This window comes from Ctenopharyngodon idella, chromosome 13 (genome assembly GCF_019924925.1).
Source record: "Ctenopharyngodon idella isolate HZGC_01 chromosome 13, HZGC01, whole genome shotgun sequence".
NCBI lineage: Eukaryota > Metazoa > Chordata > Actinopteri > Cypriniformes > Xenocyprididae > Ctenopharyngodon > Ctenopharyngodon idella.
In genome coordinates, this window is record NC_067232.1 from 20081506 (window position 1) to 20103079 (window position 21574).

Below are 21574 nucleotides of genomic sequence, written 5' to 3' on the forward strand. Positions count from 1 at the left end.
GATCAAATTCGCAATCTAAAGAGGGCATTTAAAATAATGCAATGACTTTCAATTGCTTAAAGTCGTTGATCAGCAAGAATTGCATTTTATTCAAGCAACACAAACTGTGAAATCCAAAAATGTTTAATTAGAAAAAAAAAAAAAAAAAAGAAATTCTCACAAAATCACTCTCGCAAAGTCAGTTTGACATTCTTTATTAAACATCAAACTTGTACAGTCAGTGTAAGCCTACTTTTTTCTGAGAGAAAAAAATACAATCATTTCACAGAAAAGACTAGGTCATCAAAGCATGATTTTGCTCCATGTAACATTTTCTCTTCTGCTATAGAAATATATCTAGCCTTTCTGCAAGCACAGAGGCAAAATATAGCCCACCAAATTAGATTTTAAGTGACATAAAACAGTATCTATCATATTCAGTGATTCAAAAATAGAGAGATAAGAGGAGAATGCCACTCGAATGTCAGTTTCCATTAAGGTCAAATGTGAAGTTTAATAGGCAACACACACACAAAGAGCAAATGAGAAGGTGGCCATTTGGTTTTCATACAAATTTCACATTCATGTTTATCTCTTAAAACAAACAAGATTCAGTTCAAACTGTGTTTTTATTCAAATTCAGACTGTTTTTATATTCAAGTTTTAATCTGTAATGTACCTACAGTAATATGACCAGTGTTTAAGCACAGAAACATGTTTAGGAGATTTTGGCTAAACCAGAATAAATCGGTTATCCCATAAAGTCTAAGCAGATAAAAAGAGAAAATAGATATGTATTGCTTAACAGTATATATATACTACTGCTGATCACTGGAACCTGTCAACCACTATATAATCAAACACACATACACAGGATAGTATAATCAAACATTTAATCCCAGCAACCCCGACCACACATGTAAAGCGAAGACACATATTCTGTATCACTGAGTAAGGAGGACTGTCATGAACAGTGGAAATGCTCAGGCCTCCTTGCGTTTTATTATCAGAGGACCAACGTTGTCTCCCGTTTCCTGATTGTGTTTAGCATGTGCGCCATCACAGTATGGAAACTGTAAGAAAGAGACCAGAGAAAACAATTTCATTATAGAAGTGTTACAACAAGTTTGATCACTGAATTTCACGGTTCATGTTACCAAAATGTGACCTTCACCACTAGGATTGCTGCAGTAGTCTGTGTTACTGGTGTTAGGCCGTAGACCAAATACATTACTTGGCCACCGCTACACCGTCCCCCACCTTCGTTTTGCGCTTTTTTTTTTTTTTTTAGAGAAAAATAAAACCATTTAGAGTATTTGGACAATGGACACTAGTTATAAACTTAAAGCGTCTGCTCTGCTCCATGCAGCACAAACTGCAGTTTCGCAGCATAGTCGCAGGGTTGCCAGGTCTGCACAACAAAACCCACCTAATTGCTAATCAAAACTAGCCCAATCACAGCCAAAACTAGCTCAATCGCGTTACGGGGTATAGAAAGCGTGTTCCAGTGGGGGTGGGGCTTCAACCCACGGACTAGTGTAAAAGTAGCCCAATTCTGAGGGAAAACTGCGGACTTGGCAATACTGACAGTGCAGCAGGAATCAGATTTCCCTCATCACGTGACGAGATTAAGGAGATGACTGATAAGACAATGGCGGAGGATTTGGCGCGCAACAGATCCTGAGTATCATTGACAAATATCTTATCTTGTAAAATGTGCAACTTTCTCCCATTCATAAGTAATAGCAAAGACTATAAATATACAAAGACAGTTCACTCGTATCACAATGAATGGAGAAAACTGCAACACACAATATGGGAGACAGTGATAGCTGCAGATAGGAATAATGGGTTTGCCGAAAGGGGGCGTGCCAAAAGGTGAATTGCAACAACAGAAACTAACCCCTAACCCTACCCCATACCCTGACAGACCAGATTTCGCAACAAATTATAAAGACCTTTCTCCAGTCCCCTACCTTTCGGCGTGCCCTTACCTTTCGTCAAGCTCATTACTCCAACCTGCAGAATGTTAATTCTAAATAAAAGAACTAATCAGCAGTTGGTAAAGTCATTGCATCACTTCAGCTGCCGTTAGAAGTTTCGGTTCCTATAGAAACTTGAGACTCGTGCTTAGGACTGTACATGCGCATTGGATAGACCAACCTGAAATATATGATTTTTGATGCCATTTGAGCATAAGAAACAACATTTATGAGGTAGTTCATATCAGATTTTATCAGTAATTTCAAATAAAAAAATGTAATCATAAACTTGGTGAGCAGCTTTAGTGAATTTGATGTTTGCCCATTTAAAGAGATTGGAGCTGTACTTGCATGACTGAAACAGCTGCGTTTCAAAGATGGCTGCCGACTGAAATGACTTTTTTAATTTTGATGATTATAACTGACAACTAAGAAAAATCCCAAATTCAGTATCTCAGAAAATTAGAATATTGTGAAAAGGTTCAATATTGAAGACACCTGGTGCCACACTCTAATCAGCTAATTAACTCAAAACACCTGCAAAGGCCTTTAAATGGTCTCTCAGTCTAGTTCTGTAGGTTACACAATCATGGGGAAGACTGCTGACTTGACAGTTGTCCAAAAGACGACCATTGACACCTTGCACAAGGAGGGCAAGACACAAAAGGTCATTGCAAAAGAGGCTGGCTGTTCACAGAGCTCTGTGTCCAAGCACATTAATAGAGAGGCGAAGGGAAGGAAAAGATGTGGTAGAAAAAAGTGTACAAGCAATAGGGATAACCGCACCCTGGAGAGGATTGTGAAACAAAACCCATTCAAAAATGTGGGGGAGATTCACAAAGAGTGGACTGCAGCTGGAGTCAGTGCTTCAAGAACCACTACGCACAGACGTATGCAAGACATGGGTTTCAGCTGTCGTGTCAAGCCACTCTTGAACAACAGACAGCGTCAGAAGCGTCTCGCCTGGGCTAAAGACAAAAAGGACTGGACTGCTGCTGAGTGGTCCAAAGTTATGTTCTCTGATGAAAGTAAATTTTGCATTTCCTTTGGAAATCAGGGTCCCAGAGTCTGGAGGAAGAGAGGAGAGGCACACAATCCACGTTGCTTGAGGTCCAGTGTAAAGTTTCCACAGTCAGTGATGGTTTGGGGTGCCATGTCATCTGCTGGTGTTGGTCCACTGTGTTTTCTGAGGTCCAAGGTCAACGCAGCTGTATACCAGGAAGTTTTAGAGCACTTCATGCTTCCTGCTGCTGACCAACTTTATGGAGATGCAGATTTCATTTTCCAACAGGACTTGGCACCTGCACACAGTGCCAAAGCTACCAGTACCTGGTTTAAGGACCATGGTATCCCTGTTCTTAATTGGCCAGCAAACTCGCCTGACTTTAACCCCATAGAAAATCTATAGGGTATTGTGAAGAGGAAGATGCGATATGCCAGACCCAACAATGCAGAAGAGCTGAAGGCCACTATCAGAGCAACCTGGGCTCTTATAACACCTGAGCAGTGCCACAGACTGATCGACTCCATGCCACGCCGCATTGCTGCAGTAATTCAGGCAAAAGGAGCCCCAACTAAGCATTGAGTGCTGTACATGCTCATACTTTTCATGTTCATACTTTTCAGTTGGCCAAGATTTCTAAAAATCCTTTCTTTGCATTGGTCTTAAGTAATATTCTAATTTTCTGAGATACTGAATTTGGAATTTTCCTTAATTGTCAGTTATAATCATCAAAATTAAAAGAAATAAACATTTGAAATATATCAGTCTGTGTGTAATGAATGAATATAATATACAAGTTTCACTTTTTGAATGGAATTAGTGAAATAAATCAACTTTTTGATGATATTCTAATTACATGACCAGCACCTGTATAACATCTCCCTGATGCCTGCAAATTATAAGTCTACACCATAGACTATAATTTTTTTTTTTTTTTTTTTTTTTGCCCCCACAAAATTATTAAGCAGCACAACTGTTTTCAAAATAATAAGAAGAAATATTTCTTGAGCAGCAAATCAGCATATTAGAATGATTTCTGAAGGATCATGTGACTGGAGTAATGATGCTAAAAATCCAGCTTTGCCATCATTTTTTTCTTTTTTTTCTTGATGAAATAAAATGCAGCCTTGGTGAGCATAAGACACTTCTTTCAAAAACATAAAAAAAAATTGTAAAGAATTTTCTAAAAACCATGACTTTTTTTTTTTTTAATCCTTCTGCTGCCTTTGATGTTCCTGTGGTTCCAGAATAGTCTCATGGAATTTAAGAATTTAAGATTTAAAGGTGACTGACAAAAACAGAATTCAGGAACCCAGTACCCATGAGCAAAGACAATGCAGCTTGCAAGTAACCCATTGCAGGGGCAGGTCAATGGCAGTTGGACCCGCCTCTGCATGATATAAATGGGAATGCTAACAGACAGGTTCAACATAAGCACTTCCATGAATCAATCACACACAGGTGTACATGTATTATATTTACATAATAAACATTTCTCCTGATTTCATGAAAGTTGGTTTCAGATGGCATCTGCAAGTCATCTAATTTCAGTTTCTCCAGGAGGATTTGAACATGCTCTGGAAAATGGACAATTATAAACAAACCCTCACATTTTCTCATCCAACTGTTTATGTATTTTGACTGTCAATGGTTCAAAGTTAAAAGTTTCAACCCAATTTCTAATGGCAGTTTGTCATAAGTTTTAATTAAGTTCTTTCTCACGTTTTTGGATCTCCAGCACCGACAGTACACGGCTTTGTCTCCCAGGTCCTCAATGTCAAATGCGTGCACCACTTTGGGGTTGTCTTTTTGCAGCTCAAGGTTCACTTTAGGCTTCACACATTTGGCTTTGTTGAAAAATGTTTTGTAGATGAGGATTCCCACTGCTGCAGCTCCAAATGTCACGGACACTGCAGTGATGATCTCAGCTAGAGGAGGACAGAAGAGATCTTACCATACAGACATTCCTCTGCAATTATATATGCTTGTATAAAATTAAATAAAAAAATATTTAAATGTTAGAAATATGTTCAAATACTTAAAAATAATATAATCAAAATATTAATATTGTTACTTACATTAGTCATATAAAATGTAGGCCATAACATTTTACCACTCACAGATTCGATAAGCCTTTTACTCCAGTAACTACATTAATATTGTTACTTAAAATAAATGGAATTAAATAAAATAAGAAACTAGACATTTTGCGTTGTTCTGTGACTCCAATAACATCACAATGACAAATCTATTGTTTGAAAGATCTAACGTTGAATGTGCATTAAATAAACAGTCATAGTAACTAAATCAATGTTAGCTATTGAAACTATATTTAATTTATAGAAACCTGATACGAACAGAGAGTTTATTAGATTCTCAACGATACAGCGAGCACAAGCAAACAGATACATCTAGAGACGCTCATTTATACAACCTGATTATAGGTTTGTGAATCACATCTTGAAAATTTCAGTTTATTTCACTAGTTTCTATTAAACTACTGCTAAATTCCGACCATAAACAAACAAACACATACAGCATGAGCAAAATAGCACATTTTCTTCTACAAAACACCTTTATATAACATCTTTAAAAGATCTTTACCTTTATGGAAGGAGTTTGACGCGCTCATGTTTAATTATTATTGTTTGTATTTATTATTATTATTATTATTTGCTCATAATTTAAAGATCTTCAAACGTCCTCAAGGCCAAGTGGAAAGTTCAAGATAATTAACTGTGCGCTGTATTTACGCAAAATGCGAGTTACGGCGCAAAAGCAGGACTTTTACTTTGAAATCATCTTCAGTTTCAGCATGTGTGCTGTGAAGGGTGAAATAAGGATGATCGTTTTTACAGGTCAAAACGAGCCTTCCGTCCAAAAGAAAAGTGCCTGTGATTTTTTTTTCCCTTCTGTGTAATAAAGTGTAATATAAGGTTTATTACTTAGTGATTTAATTAAACGAAATGATTTCAAATAAATTTCCATTACATTTCCTTTAATTTTGTATTTAAAAGAATGCCTTTCACACAATTCAAATGGATTGTTTTAAATGCCAAGCTCCAAAAAAGACGAAAAATATACACTATTTATAATATTATATATATGGTTAAACCATTCATGAGAAAATACCCTTAATCACACATTAGACATTATAGGTAAACAATAACACAGGTTTATGTGATGTTTGTTTAATAGAGGAGACAGTAGAGCATGTTTGATGGTGTGTACTGCATATGAAAGGAGTCTCAAGGAAGAATTGCAATCAGGATATCGAGAATTCTCAATAAGTAATATCCTAAATGATGGACCAAATGCGGGAAAACAAATGAATGCAATTATGAGATTTATTAGGATCAGATTATTTAAATATAAAATAGAGATTACGTGAAAAATGCAGAATTATTCTCTTCACACTCCATCATAGTAGGCTTGGAGGTGTGCAACAATGAAGTAGAAAACTTTTATTTTGAAGTTTGGCAACAGGAAGTTATGCGCTCTGTTGCCGAAATCACGTTGACAAGCACGCACGTGTGTGCACAGCAGCATGGATCTCTCCAAGTGGTGTAATCTAAAGTCCGAACCGAGTTTAAAGCATTTGACAGAGGCAGGGTTCGGTGTCCCGAAAAACAAACAGCACGTGCCCGTACAGGAGCTGGTGAAGGCGCACATTGATTCGTTTGATCAGGCAGTTACTGATGGATTATGTCGGGTTGTGGAGGTGAGGTGCAGATACACACACACACCACATGTTAATACTCATGAAGATTCTGTATAGACAAGTGCTGGCTACACAAGCTAAATATATTTGTGTTTAGGGCATTCCTCCGTTGGAGTTCATGTACAAGGGAGACAGAGTCAGTCTGTCTTTTGTAGAGGCCATCATTCAACCGCCAGCGATTGCTAAAGGAGGAATCAGCAGAGATGTGCGGGTGTTCCCTGCCGAGTGCAGAGGCAGGCGCTGCACATACAAGGGGAAGCTAGTGGTAAGTCTGAGGATTAAATATGGTGAATTGATTATGTTATTTCGGCAGAATAACTGCTGGTTTTCTTGTGTATGTATGTGCGTCTGTCCTTTTAATCCAATAATAATACAATGACGAATCAAATTTTTGAACCATTAAATAGGTCGTTCTTCAATTGGGGTGGCAAACTAGACACAAAAGTGTGTGTACAAAAAAAATGAAATTTAAAAGTTTAAAAATTGTTTTATTTTTAAACAATAAAATGTATTACTATGTATTTAAAAATAATGTAATATGTTGTGTCCAGTAAAATGAAATCTTAAGGACTTTTTTTTCCACATTTAAACATTCATCACCACACACATCAGTTGTGGTAAACGGAAGCTCAAGCATGTTCGCTTGATGTGCGAGAACCAATGAGGTTCGTTCTTGTGTGTTACGCAGCACATTTGAGTTTCCACAAGAACCAATAAGGTTTGTTCTCTTGCCTCAAGCAGGTTCGGTTGAGCTTCTGTTTATGTTCGCTGATCAATGTTTATATGTGAATAAAAGCATACATTCAATCTGTTCATCATATCCTGTAGAATTCAACTAATCAGACCACAAATTCGAAACTCCCGAAGTGTTTCCAATTTTGTGTGCCTTATGCATAAGAGCTTCAGCCAGCGGTTATTTCTATAAGGCTGAGACTAGCCCTGCGTTCCAAACGGAAGGGCTCATCCCTATGCCCTAATCCCTTCAAAGGGTTTATTCTCCAGAGTGAGTGCTTCGAAGGGATGAAGGGTGTAGGGGTAAAGAGAACTTTTTTTTTTTTTTGGAACGCACTTCTGCGTCATCTTAACGAGACATTTAAGGAGGCGCCTTTGTCTTTTTTCCCCTGGTGTACACTTTGTATTAATACGCATTCATTTACTGTAGTAACATTATCAGCTACTGCCGGTCTTTTACGTTAAATATAATGTATATTGTGTCTATGTATTTGAAACATATGGATGGACTGATAAAGGACTGATAAAGAATAAAGGTACATATGTTCTAAAGTACAATGTCGTTTTGACCATAATAATGTACCAAATCTAACTCGTATAAATATTACAGTAGTATAGAAAAATCCTACACATACATTTATAGGTAAAATCGAACACCGAGCCTCCTGTACTCATTCTGTGATGCCAAACAACTTCCCTGTGCAAAGGATCATGGGGGCCCGAAGTGTCCATCAGTTGTACCCTTTGAAACCTTCATTCTGAAGGGCCCTTTGAAGTGGCCAGTTTTGAGCACTTCGGTTTGGATTGACCCTTCAATATGGCGGCCATGATTGTTTTCACTCCGAAGTGCCCTTCGGAGGGCGATATATCCCGTTTGGAACGGACCGTCGGTCACTGCTTGATTCACTGGATTCTGGGTCCTGGAGCCAAAACAGTTGACAACCACTGATGTCAGTGCTTTGTGTCTTCACAGGCGGATGTGAGCTGGTCTATTAATGGCATTCCCAAAGGAATCATCAGACAGGCTCTGGGACAGCTGCCAATCATGGTCAAATCGAAACTATGCAACCTTCATGGTCTCTCACCCAAAGAACTCATCGAGCATCACGAAGAAGCTGAGGTATAGATCATGCATCACTGAACTGCATGTAACACGCCACCATCATACAGCTGTCTCTTGGACAAAATAACACGTTGTCTTTACCGGTAGGAAATGGGCGGTTATTTTCTGGTGAATGGCATAGAGAAGGTGATTCGTCTTCTGATCATGCCAAGGAGGAACTATCCCATCACCATATCAAGACCAAAGTTTAAGACCAGAGGACCAGGCTACACTCAATACGGTGAGCACTGCATCTTTTCCAGATTGAATAATTGAATATGATTTATTAAATACACAGATTGATTTTAGTATTAACTCTTTGCAGGTGTTACAATGCATTCTGTAAGGGATGAACACACAGCCGTTAATATGAATCTTCACTACCTGGAAAATGGAACAGTGATGGTGAATTTTATATACCAGAAAGAGCTGTTCTTTCTTCCCTTGGGCTTTGCACTGAAGGTAAAAGGAAGTTGTTGTTTTTTATTATAAGGCACCTGAAGGTGTTTTTTTGTGATAATGACCAGGTGACATTACCCTACTTATTACCAGGTTTATTTTAGTATTATTTGGCCTGGTTTCACAGACAGGGCTTAGATTAAGTCAGGATTAGGCCTTATGTAAATTAGGACATTTAAAGTGTTAGTTCACCCAAAAATTAAAATTCTGTCATTAATTACTCACCCTCATGTCATTCCAAACTCGTAAGACCTTTGTTCAGAACACAAATTAAGGGTGCTTTCACATCCGCCTCATTTAGTTCAGTTGAATCGCACTAGAGTTTGTTGTTCCCTTTGGTGCAGTTCGTTTGGGCAGATATGAATGCAGCAATTGCACTCGGGTGCGCACCAAAAGCATACCGAGAACTTCTTGAAGAGGTGGTCTTCAGAGGTGGAGCGGTTCGCTTGAGACAGGAAAGCAATACGACCCAACAGACCAACAAACCAAACAATATCATAATTCATGACGTGAAATGTGTCATATAAAAAGCAGTAGTGTCTGATTCTGTGAGTGAGCACATTAATTACTGTAGGTGAAAACCAAAGAGCGCCTTTTCATCTTAAAACGTTGTGTAATTGCACTTCTCTGTGCAAGAATGCTGTCTCAACGAAGCATTGATTCCGGCTCTACCTGCATTATAACGTTCATATGGTCTCGACACAGTTAGCCTAGACAGCGCTGGAAGATCCAGAGAGAGCATGTTTGAATTTGCCGCGGTATTAATACGAATGTAGTATATAATTTAACAGTGGGAATGACGGCTACATTCGTGTAGTGTTTGCGTGTGTCTCGTTGACTTGTCAATCATTTTGATGGATGACGCATAGAAAATTCTGACCAATAAGACGACAGTTGTACTCGCATGTGACTTGCATAAACACATTTTGGTACACTTTGAAATGTTGCTTTGTGAAAGCGAACCGAACCAAGAAGAAAATGCAACATTGTAACATTTAGTCTGTTTCGGAACAAAACAAATAATCCATAGTTGTGAAAACACATATTTTTAATGAAATCCAAGAGGTTTCTGAACCATACATAGGCAGCAACGTCATTGCACCTTTCAAGGTCCAGAAAGGTACCAAAGACATTGTTAAAATAGTCCATGTGACTGCAGTGGTTCAGCCTTGATGTTATGAAGCGACGAGAAAAAGTATTCTTTGAGTACTTAATGACAGAAATTTCATTTTTGGGTGAACTTAACCTTTAAGTAGCTTTTATAAATGTGCCTTAGACATAAAAGGTTGCCTGGGACAGTCAGTTTAAAGTTTATATGCCATGATGTATCAATCTTCTGGTGGTCGTGTCTTCATGTGATACAAATTTGCAGTTCAACAAACTTGAACTTTGGAATTCTGCGAAAATGCTTTTCTTCACATGAGGTTGCGTTTCTGGTCTTCCACATTCGCATACGTATGAATGGCAGTCAATGGAACAAAAAGTGTAGTGGTACTGCCTCTTTACAAGGTTTAGCAGTCATTATACAAACATGACCACCTCGGCTGACCAATCAGAATCAGGTTTTCCAGAGAGTTGTTTAATATTTAGGTATTGGTGCATAATCACTTTTGAATGAAATGTTTCAAATGCCTTTCCTTTCACCCCCAAAGGCTCTAGTGGATTACTCGGACTACCAGATCTTCCAGGAGCTGATTAAAGGTCGAGAGGAGAACTCTTTCTTTAAGAGCTGTGTCTCAGAAATTCTGCGTGTTGTCATGGACCAGGGCTGCACCACTAAAGCCAAGGTGCTCCGTTACCTGGGCGAGCGTTTCCGGGTCAAACTCAACCTCCCAGAGTGGTACACTCACGAGCAGTGCGCTCACTTCCTGTTAGAGTAAGTCCTAGGTGTTACAGAACCTACACTTTTTTTTGTGTGTTTGCTGTTTTGTTGGTATAAATTCATGTATATAGGTTGGGTGATGTTAAATAATATTTTTGACTTGAATAAAATCAGTTAATTTAGATGTTACCATTTTTTTGTGTAGGATTTCTTTTATATGTGAGATTTATTGGAAGTAGAGCTGGGTGATATGCCCAAAAAATAATTTGTAATATTAAATCATCTCAATATTGAATCTCAATATTTATATACATCTTCAAACAAATTCCATCAAACAGTGCAGTGTGTTTTACAGTGCTATCCTTCTGTTTGCAGTGAATGTCTGTGTATTCACCTGAAGTCAGATGTGGAGAAGTTCTACATGTTGTGTATGATGACACGGAAACTCTTCAGCTTTGCCAAGCAGGAGTGTATGGAGGAGAACCCTGACAGTCTGATGTTCCATGAAGTTCTCACACCAGGCCAGATCTACCTCATGTTCCTGAAAGTAAGATCACCTTTATCATCTCTTCACCTGTCTGTCTTGCACAATCATGTCATTACTCATTTTATATACACCACCATTCAAATGTTTGGGGTCGGTAAGATTTTTAAAATGTTTTTGAATTAAGTCTCTTATGCTCAAGGCTGCATTTATTTGATCAAGAAATGGTAAGAAATATTGTTGAAATTTAAAAGTAACTTGTATTAGGGCTGTCGCGATAACCGCAATATCGTAATACCGCGCTATTGACGAGCCAACCGCAGAGGACTGCAAAAACCGCAGCAACTGCGATATGTGCATGTTATTTTTTGAAAGATTATGTCCTTCTCGTTTTACACTTCATGCATGTGTACTAAATATTAAATAAGTTAATAATGATAGCATAATGTGTACCTTGGTGATTTGTACAGAGGCTCCATAGATTTGCACTAAACAAGCCTAAACAGACAGTGAATGTGAGAGAGATCGACTGAGCGCGTGGGATTACCTGCGTCTGTCCTTCAGGCCGAGACGGGAAAAGGGTTAAAGGATAGTTCACCCAAAAATGAAAATTATCCCATGATTTACTTAACCTCAAGCCACCCTAGGTGTATATGACTATCTTCTTTCAGATGAACACAATCAGAAGCATATTTAAAAATATCCTTAGTCCTCTAAGTTTTTTATAATGGTTGTGAATGGGGGCTGCATTTTGAAGTAAAAAATAATGCATCCATCATTAAAAAAAAAAGAAAAGAAAAAAAGTAATCCATACAACTCCAAGGCGTTAATGTCTTCTGAAGTGAAGCGATGCGTTTTTGTAAGAAAAATATCCATATTTCAAACTTAATAAATTCAAATAGCTTCCGGTGGACGACCGTACGCAGAATGCACAAGTCGATTTGCGGCGGAAGAGTATCCTTTGACCTAACACACAACGTAATGACGAACCTGGAGGTTCAGAGGATAGAGCAAAACAAATCACCGGTCACGGATTATAAGTCTAAAACAATCATTTTTTAAAAAGAAATGTCAGAGGATTTCGATATAAGAGAAGAGGAGCTTAAATTTGTTGCACAGCCCTATTTGTTTAAACCGTGAGAGGCGTCTAAGCTTACAATACTCCTACATCCTGTGTCATACATCCCGTCACAGGTTACTCGTTTGGCGCAGGTCGACTTGCACATTCTGTGTGATCGTCCACTGGAAGCTACTTATTTGAATTGATAATGTTTTAAAGTTTTAAATATGGATATTTTTCTTACAAAAACGCAACGCTTTGCTTCAGAAGGCCTTTATTAACCCCCTGGAGTGGTATGGATTATCTTTTTTTTTTTTTTTTTTTTTAATGGATGGATGCATTATTTTTGGCTTCAAAATGCAGCCCCCCCCCCATTCACAACCATTATAAACCTTGGAGGACTAAGGATATTTTTAAATCTATCTCCGATTGTGTTTGTCTGAAAGAAGATAGTCATATACACCTAGAATGGCTTGAGGGAGATTTTTGGATGAACTATCCCTTTAACACACTTAGAGTTGTCAAAATACCGACTTCGGTACATGTCGGTACTGAAATTTTAAAAATGTGACGCTTTGAGCACTGTTGAGCGGATTCGTAAACACCTCTGATTGGCCATTGTGTTGACGCGCTCATCGGATATGTCTGTGATTGGCTACAATGATCAATGCATGGCAGCGTTTGAAAGCACACAGAAGTGTTTGAATTTGAAAGCGGGAGCGTTTGAAAGCCGGACCGTTCTGCTGATAGACGCCTGCTTTCAAACGCTCCTGTGTGTATCTGTGCAAGCGCTTGGTGAAGAGCTTCATTGATGACTTAGACTATTTACGTTTTTACAGCGTTGATCATTGTAGCCAACTGCGCTCAAAGCATCATGTTTTTAAAATTTCAGTACCGACTAGGTACCGAAGTCTGTACTTTTGACAACTCCAAACACACTGATTGAACAAAACCCAACGGAATGTCTGTTGCTGTCTGTCGTTCAGGGTGAAATTGGCCTTTACTGAATAAAAGCCTTCCTTTTAAAAAAAAAAAACAAACAAAAAAAACAAAACTAATAACCGCAAACTTTTAAACAGTAGTGTATATATTGATATAAGTGCAAATGCAGCACATCACAAACAAATAAATAAAAATAAATAAATAAATAAAAGTTTCACTGCTTCAAGAGGTTTTTTCCAAAGCTGTTCTGAATGCTTCTTAGGAGAGAATGGCAGGCTGGCTAGTGTCGGTGAAATATGCCTTGGAAAAGAGAAGTGAAAAACTGGGAGTGCTGACTGCAGATACTTTGACCAAAGGCTTCAACATGGCTACAGATCTCACTAAAGCCTTCGAGTATATGTTAGCCACAGGAAACCTCCAGTCCAAGACAGGTACGAAACTGGTTTTGCAGCTTGCTGCATTAATACAGAATGAAGTCACAGAACTGATGTGCGGTCAGGCTTTTACTGTGCGTCATCCAAATTTTTTTTAAAAGCTAACATTTGTCTTTTTAACCCCAGGTCTGGGCTTGCTGCAGAACTCCGGACTGTGTGTCGTAGCAGATAAGTTGAACTTCATCCGTTACCTGTCTCATTTCCGGTGCGTGCACAGAGGAGCCAGCTTCGCTAAGATGAGGACCACATCTGTGCGGAAGCTGCTGCCAGAGTCTTGGGGTTTCCTGTGTCCGGTACACACTCCTGACGGAGAACCATGCGGCCTTATGAACCACATGACAGCCCATAGTGAGATTGTGACACAGGTGCATCCCACAACCACCCTGCCTGCCCTGCTGTGCTCTCTAGGTAAATAACATCTTATCATTGTTAAACAAGATCATCAGTTGGCTCTAGCTATTGTAAAATGCCTGTAATTAGGGCTGCTGGTTAGTCGAAAATTGCAATATGGATAGTGCAATTATGCCTGCGATTAGATTTTTTTTTTTTTTTCCCCAAAAAAATCAATTTTTGCAGCCCTACCTTTAATATCCAATTCAATGGAATATTACTTGTCTATTCACTAATAAAATAATTTTTATCTAACACTAGGAGTGACTGCTGTAGACGGTACCCCCAGTCAGCCGTATTCAGACTGTTATCCCGTCATACTGGACGGGGCCATGGTTGGCTGGGTGGAAAAAGAAGTGGCGCCCTCAGTCATCGAATCTCTTCGCAGATTTAAGGTGAGAAATGATTTGGTTTCTTTTTGTAGTTTTCTTATCCTTGATCAAGTTATTTATGTTGAGGGTTTTATGTTATAAATTTTAACATTTGCGTCATCTGCAGGTGCTGGGAGAGAAAAAAGTGCCGCCCTGGACTGAGATTGTTCTGGTTCCTCAGACGGGTAAAGCCAGCTTGTACCCAGGCCTTTATCTGTTCACCACACCCTGTCGCATGGTGCGGCCCGTCCGGAACCTTGGCCTGGGCAAACAGGAGCTTATTGGCACCTTTGAACAGGTGAGAAAGCTGTTGTAGGAAATTTGTTGATACTCATTTGTTGATAATCAGTGGAAACAAATTTGGTTGGCTTGACTAAACTGCAGAAGTCCCATAGGGTTCATTTGTTTGGGCATTTCTGATTGTTCTGAGCTTTTAAACTTGGCACAGACCTACAGCCTGTTCCGGCTTAGCATGTCCTAGCAATGATCAAATACATTAGAAATCACTCAAAACACTTTAGCAGCCAGGCCTACATATTGACTTCCAAAGCTTTGTCAAGCCAACATTCAAAGTTTGAATTTGCCTCGTCTCGCTTTACCTTAGAGTGCCACAGTTGGGTTCTAGAAGTAAAAATCCCATTAATTTTGTATATAGAGGAATTGATTTTTAATGATAACTTATAAACCTTTAAAGACAGATCTGCTGTGAGCTCCTAAGTTTGTTAATCGATGTTAATTATTTTGTATAAGCCGTCAGTCTGCATTATTTTAACGTATTTTTTAAATAATCATGTTTGCAGTGCTTCATGGGATTGTAGTTCTTTCCCTCACTAAAGCCGTTAAGTACACAGTCTTGCACCTTTGTCTTTTTGTCCAATTTTCAATTACTTTTTTGCTTCAAATCATAGTTGGTAATGTTTTGATTTCAGGTGTTCCTGAATGTGGGCATCTTCGAGGAAGAGTTAGAGGAGGGAGTGACCACACATCAAGAGCTGTTTCCTCACAGCATGTTGAGCGTGGTGGCAGAATTCATCCCTTTCTCTGATCACAACCAGAGCCCCAGAAACATGTACCAGTGCCAGATGAGTAAGAACCTCACTTCCTTTTGTGTGTTTTTTTTTTTTTTTTGATAGTTTATATCTAAATACAGATATAATAGTAGTAGTTTGGAAAAATATGGAATTTTATTTGAGTAGTTTTCAGGTCTGGATAAGTATGGAAAAAAAATTGTGTTTTTAGACTATTGCCCTTACTCAGTTTTCAAAAATATGAAATTCAGAATTTCTAAAAATAAATTTATCATTGAAGCAGTGTTTTCATGGAAAAAGTTTAGTGATCCTTTAGTGATTGTCAAACACAAGTGAATACATTCAAGGCACACATTTTCATTACACAAAGCTTTGTCTTTTACCATAAGTGAGACTATTCACTAATCGAATGTGCATGCGCCACTCAAACCAGCTAAAGGTAAAGCAGCAAATACTCATCTAAATCAGACTGTACTTTACTGTTTGGTGTCAGAGGTGAATATATGCAGGTTATAAAGTGTTTTAGGTTTCTTCTCATCATCTAACTGATGTCATCATTTAAAACCACTGGAAAAAATGACTGTACTATATACCAAACGTAATGCTGAAAACACTGGTGTATGAACCATTTTATGTTAAATATGTTCTGAAAAATCTACAGAAAGGTTTGGAAATTTGAGCCTGAAAAAGTAGGGAGTTTTGAAATAGAAAATGTGTAGGAACCCTGTATATAACTTCTTTCTGTCATAACATGTCTGCAAATATCAGAAAACAAATAAACTATGATCTAAAACTTAAATGACATCATCCTGTCTTAGGTAAACAGACCATGGGCTTCCCGCTGCATTCATACCAAGACCGATCCGACAATAAACTGTACCGTCTGCAGACCCCCCAGAGTCCTCTGGTCAGACCCTCGATGTACGACCACTACAACATAGACAATTACCCTATTGGCACCAACGCAATAGTTGCTGTCATTTCTTACACTGGCTACGATATGGAAGATGCTATGGTAAGCATAGCTTCCCATTAGTACATTCCGAAACATTCTTTTGCATTTGTTAATATTGTTCATCCTTTTTAACTTTATCCAGATCGTCAATAAGTCCTCATGGGAGCGTGGCTTTGCTCATGGTTCTGTTTATAAGACCGACATCATAGATCTGGCTGAAAAGTTCAAAGGTGAAATCGACATTGTGTTTGGGGTGAAGCCAGGTGACCCCAAAGTAATGGACAAACTGGATGCAGATGGATTGCCATTTATCGGCTCCATGCTGAAGTATGGAGAACCTTACTACAGCTACATCAATCTCATTACCGGCCAGAGTCATGTGGTCTTTTTCAAGTAAGACATCACTTTAGTTTCTTGCTTTTGTAAATAAAAAAAAAAAAGGCCTTTAAATGTAGTCATCGCAGTCATTCATTTTACTCTATTTCAGTGTTATTTTAATATTGTTTTTATACTATTATAGTGTTTAAAATATTTTGAATATAGCATTTATATTTAGTTTTCATTTAAATTTTTGGTTTTAGTAATTTTTTTTTTTTTTGGTCATTTTTATTAGTTTGTTTTATATATATATATATATATATATATATAATTTCTATTTAGCTATAATTTTATATTTGTTTTAGTCATTTTAGTACTTTAGGCAAACAGGTTTTTTTTTTTTTGTTTTTTTTTAATCCAAGTTTTATTTCAGCATTTTCAATTAACAAAAAACAAGGGTTAATAGTTTAACAATAAGAACACTGCTCTGTGACAAATACTTTTAGTTGGAAAAAGTACAAAACAATTTCAATAATTCAAACATTTTATTTTTTTTTTTTTTTTTTACACGTATGAACTTTCAACAATGAGTACACTATTTTAATGCAGTTTTATTATGCTTAAAGTTGCTCGTATTCAGAAAAACGTATTCACAAAAAAAAAATTCACATTGTGACATAATCATATACTTTTTAGATTTTTTTTTTTTTTTTTATATTAAAGCTGCAGTTCGTAGCTTTTTTAGGTTAAAAATTATCCAAAATCAATTTTTGAGCAAGTACATAACCAGCCAGTGTTCAAAACTATCTCCTTAACTTAGCTCGATTCACAGTGGTAAGCTTGTTGTAATGTTTTCTAATTTGAGTGGCACTGGTAGGTTTCCGTGGAAAATTCGAGCTTGCTGCTATTCGTCTTTGCATTATTATGTCACGTCTGTTTACATAAAGGAGTCCCAGCTAGTAGGCTATATCACATGTGAGGATGCTGCAGGTGGCAGATCATTTATAGCCTTTTCTTACAGCAGCGGGAATAATTAAACGTATCATTTTGATGGCGGATTGTATGGTATGACAATTAGAGATTAGACTGTACAGAAATTGAAATCTACAGGTAACGCTAATACACACTAAATACACACGCAATGCTGATGTTGCAACAACATTTTGAGAAAAAAGTATAACAATAATAATTTGCACGGTTTGATGTGATATGAGCTAAGCGATTGTTAGATTTAATCACCATTGGCAGCGCAATTTATTGTAATGCTTTTTTTTTCTCAGAACAAAAATGGCAGATTTGTTACTTCAGATGACATTTTCTGGTGAAAATTCTTATTTTGGTCATATTTTCAAGATGCAGAATCTGTGATTCCGAAGTACAGTATTCACTGGTGCGGTGACTGACAGCCACAAATGCTCAAAACATTAGACTCCTCTGCGCTGGAAGCTGTGCCGATGCACAACCCACGTAAAGATGTTAATTCTGGAAATAACTGCAATTGCAGGTTTCAAACAGATGGTGAAAAAGAGGCAAAACTTACGGATTGCAGCTTTAAGACAGATAATATTAGAAGTAGTGATTTTTTTTTTTTCGTATCATTGACAAGATTAACACTGCTTTACTGACTCATCCGAGTACTGCTCAAATTTTGTTGAGGAAGTGTTAAAAACAATTTTAAATTATTATAAATAATTATATTACTATTGAATGTAAATTATAAAATAATTATTCTAATTTTAAATGGACTTTATCAATAGGCAACAAGTCAATGTATAAACTTCAACTTCAGGTGATGTTTTTATATTCTAATGTTTAGTGCAGCTGTAAAAGTGTTTTTTTTTTTTTTTTTTTTTTTTTTTTTTTTTTTTTTTTTTTTGATTGTAAAATAAAATGTGACAATATCTTGAGCTTGTGTTAACCACAGACCTTATTCCAGGCATTTAATCAAAAACCTATTGACTTCAGGACAATGGAACCTGAAGTACTAAAATGGTAACTTGTTTCTGGGTTTTGGCCTATAAAAATGTCATCCCTGCAGCACTTTGTTAGGTTTTATTGATTTCTGAACCTCGGTTTCTCCTCAGGTACCAGGAGAGCTCCATTGTGGACAATATCAAGGTGTGCAGCAATGACGCCGGCACTGGCCTTTTCAAGCGCGTTTGCATCACAACCCGCATTCCCAGGAACCCCACCATCGGAGACAAGTTTGCCAGTAGACACGGTCAGAAAGGAATCCTGAGCCGTCTGTGGCCCGCGGAGGACATGCCCTTCACCGAGAGTGGTATGAGCCCGGACATCCTGTTCAACCCTCATGGCTTCCCCTCTAGAATGACCATCGGAATGCTTATCGAGAGCATGGCTGGAAAATCTGCGTCCCTCCATGGCCTGTCTCACGACGCCACACCCTTCAGGTTCTCTGAGAAAAACTCTGCATTGGAGCACTTTGGCAAGATGCTGAAAGCAGCAGGATACAACTTCTACGGAACGGAGAGGCTCTACTCCGGCATCAGTGGCTTGGAGCTCGAGGCAGACATCTTTATCGGGGTGGTTTACTACCAGCGCTTGCGTCACATGGTCTCCGACAAGTTCCAGGTGAGAACTACAGGAGCAAGAGATAGAGTGACCAATCAGCCAGTGGGAGGGAGGAACATCCAGGGAGGAATCCGGTTTGGAGAGATGGAACGGGATGCTTTGCTGGCTCACGGGTCGTCGTTTCTACTTCACGACCGGCTGTTTAACTGCTCTGACCGCTCCGTGGCACAAGTTTGCATAGACTGCGGCAGCCTGCTGTCGCCGCTTCTGGAAAAGCCGCCGCCTAATTGGTCATCTATACGCCATCGGAAAACCATCTGCTTGTTGTGCAATAAGAGCGACTCAATTGAGACTGTATCCGTTCCTTATGTGTTCAAATACTTCGTAGCAGAGCTTGCAGCAATGAACATTAAAATCAAATTAGATGTCAAGTAAAATTGTTGGACTGTATTCAGTTTCTTTGCTTACGTGGAAAATAAAGTGCCTGAAAAGTACAATGTGAAGAAAAAAGGTGTTTAGTGTTTGTCTCACTTGTATAATGAAATACATCTGTGTCATCAACAACATTTTCGTATCAATAGCAGGACTAATGTGGACCATATAACCTTGTCAAGGTCATGCATAGGAATGGGAGTTAATTCGGTTTCAGATTATACTTAATTTTTTGTACTTTTGAGGAAGCGCACTATTTAGTAATATTTTAATTATTTTATTAAAGTAACATTTATTATAATGAATGTCTCTGAGTTCTAATGAATAATTACACTGATTGAAGTCTTGCAAGCTTTAAAGGTGCAGTGTGTAAATTTTAGCGACCTCTAACGGTGAGGTTGCGAATTGCAATATAGAGAAGCTACGATGGCCAACACAGGACAAATATGTCATCGTCTGAGACAGAAGAGAGTAGCTAGTCAATCAAACGTGCTCTGTAGAGCAGCTTGTCCGTTTGGGGCTACTGTAGAAACATGCCAATGCAAAATGGTGACTTAACATGTAAGGGGACTCGTGGTTTATGTAGATAGAAATGGCTCATTCTAAGGTAATAAAAATATAATGGTTCATTATGTAAGGTCTTTATAAACCACTGAAAACATAGTTATGTATATTATATTGCATTTCTGTCAATAGATACTTCTAAATTTCACACATTGCACCTTTAAGTACACAACTTATGGGTTTGAAACTGATTGTCTTTTTGGCCAGTGCATTAAAAAAAATCACAACCGAGTCATTTGTTGCATGCATGTATCCAGCAATCACAATGCATTATAAAGATGTGTACCTCCTCTGAGCCACGGAAATAGAAGGGGCAGCATCCTGAGATGAAATTCAATGGCTGAATCCCAAATGACACCCTAAACACTTGCGGTCTTCCTACGAGTCCGCACTTTCGTGACGTAACGCCGCTTTCACTGTCGGGAAGAAGTCTGCCACGGAGCTCGCACCAGTGTGGGCTCAGCAAGAGGGCGCATATCGGCCGCAAAGGGGGCGTTCGTGAGCACTCTTCTGAAGCCTCAAATTTTCACCCTACGGTCTCATGGACCTAACGGACACGCACACGAGGCAGCCATTGTAAGTCCGCAAGACCGAAAGTGCATAGAAGTGTGCCATTTGGGATTCAGCCAAAGATTCCAGTGGTGAGGTCATGTTGATTCAGTGCCTGCGTCCCTCCCGCTCTTCTGAGCCAGCCTCTCCCCCAGTTTCGTTAAATGGAACTAGTTCCCACACCTCCTTTGGAGTGCCTAAAGCCCTAGGTGTTCTTCGTTTTTTTACACGTGCACTAGTGTATGCGCACAGGAAAGTATACTTCATTTGACTCGTACGCATATTTAGGCGTTCGGCGCATGTGCAGTTTTGAGCAGTCTCTTGCCATGAGTTACAACCCACATCATCTTATTCTTTCATGCTAGAGTTGTACAAAATGAGGGTACTTTCTAACCTCTTCACACAATCTCTCGTCTATGTAGGCCTCCATTGTCGCTGTAGCTTGCATGCGCTCCGGTCCGTTCTGTTTATGCAGTTTTGTGAATCAACACCCCCAGGGCACGGTTGCCACCTTGTGGATAAACTAATTACTGCAAAAAAATTAATTGCGCATGTGTGACCTCCGCATACAAGTATGCATGGTTACAAAAATCCAGCGGTGAGCGTACAGTACCCGCATACTCTTCTGATGACGAAATTCGCGTCACGCGCACTGTACACTGACCCTCGTGTGTGCATAAAAAGTGAACTATACTTTGGGCTTAACAAGGAGCTT

The 21574-nt window shown here is 38.6% G+C and overlaps 2 protein-coding genes across 2 annotated transcripts; one reads left to right on the plus strand and one right to left on the minus strand.

Moving 5' to 3' along the window:
* Positions 1-178: 178 nt before the first annotated feature.
* cisd1 (CDGSH iron sulfur domain 1) lies at positions 179-5774 on the minus strand. The gene is made up of 3 exons (XM_051918040.1): positions 5569-5774; positions 4687-4892; positions 179-1052 (listed from the first exon to the last, which is right to left on the minus strand). Exons 1-3 carry the CDS (start codon positions 5594-5596, stop codon positions 963-965), a joined length of 324 nt encoding a protein of 107 aa, XP_051774000.1. The 5' UTR covers positions 5597-5774; the 3' UTR covers positions 179-962.
* A 678-nt stretch (positions 5775-6452) lies between these two features.
* Positions 6453-20051, plus strand: polr1b (RNA polymerase I subunit B). The gene is made up of 15 exons (XM_051918029.1): positions 6453-6685; positions 6783-6950; positions 8391-8537; positions 8628-8760; positions 8845-8981; positions 10631-10854; positions 11176-11347; positions 13549-13717; positions 13847-14128; positions 14372-14505; positions 14609-14779; positions 15411-15567; positions 16328-16524; positions 16607-16857; positions 18867-20051. The coding sequence occupies exons 1-15, from the start codon at positions 6512-6514 to the stop codon at positions 19747-19749; spliced, it is 3399 nt and encodes a 1132-aa protein (XP_051773989.1). The 5' UTR covers positions 6453-6511; the 3' UTR covers positions 19750-20051.
* Positions 20052-21574: the final 1523 nt, after the last annotated feature.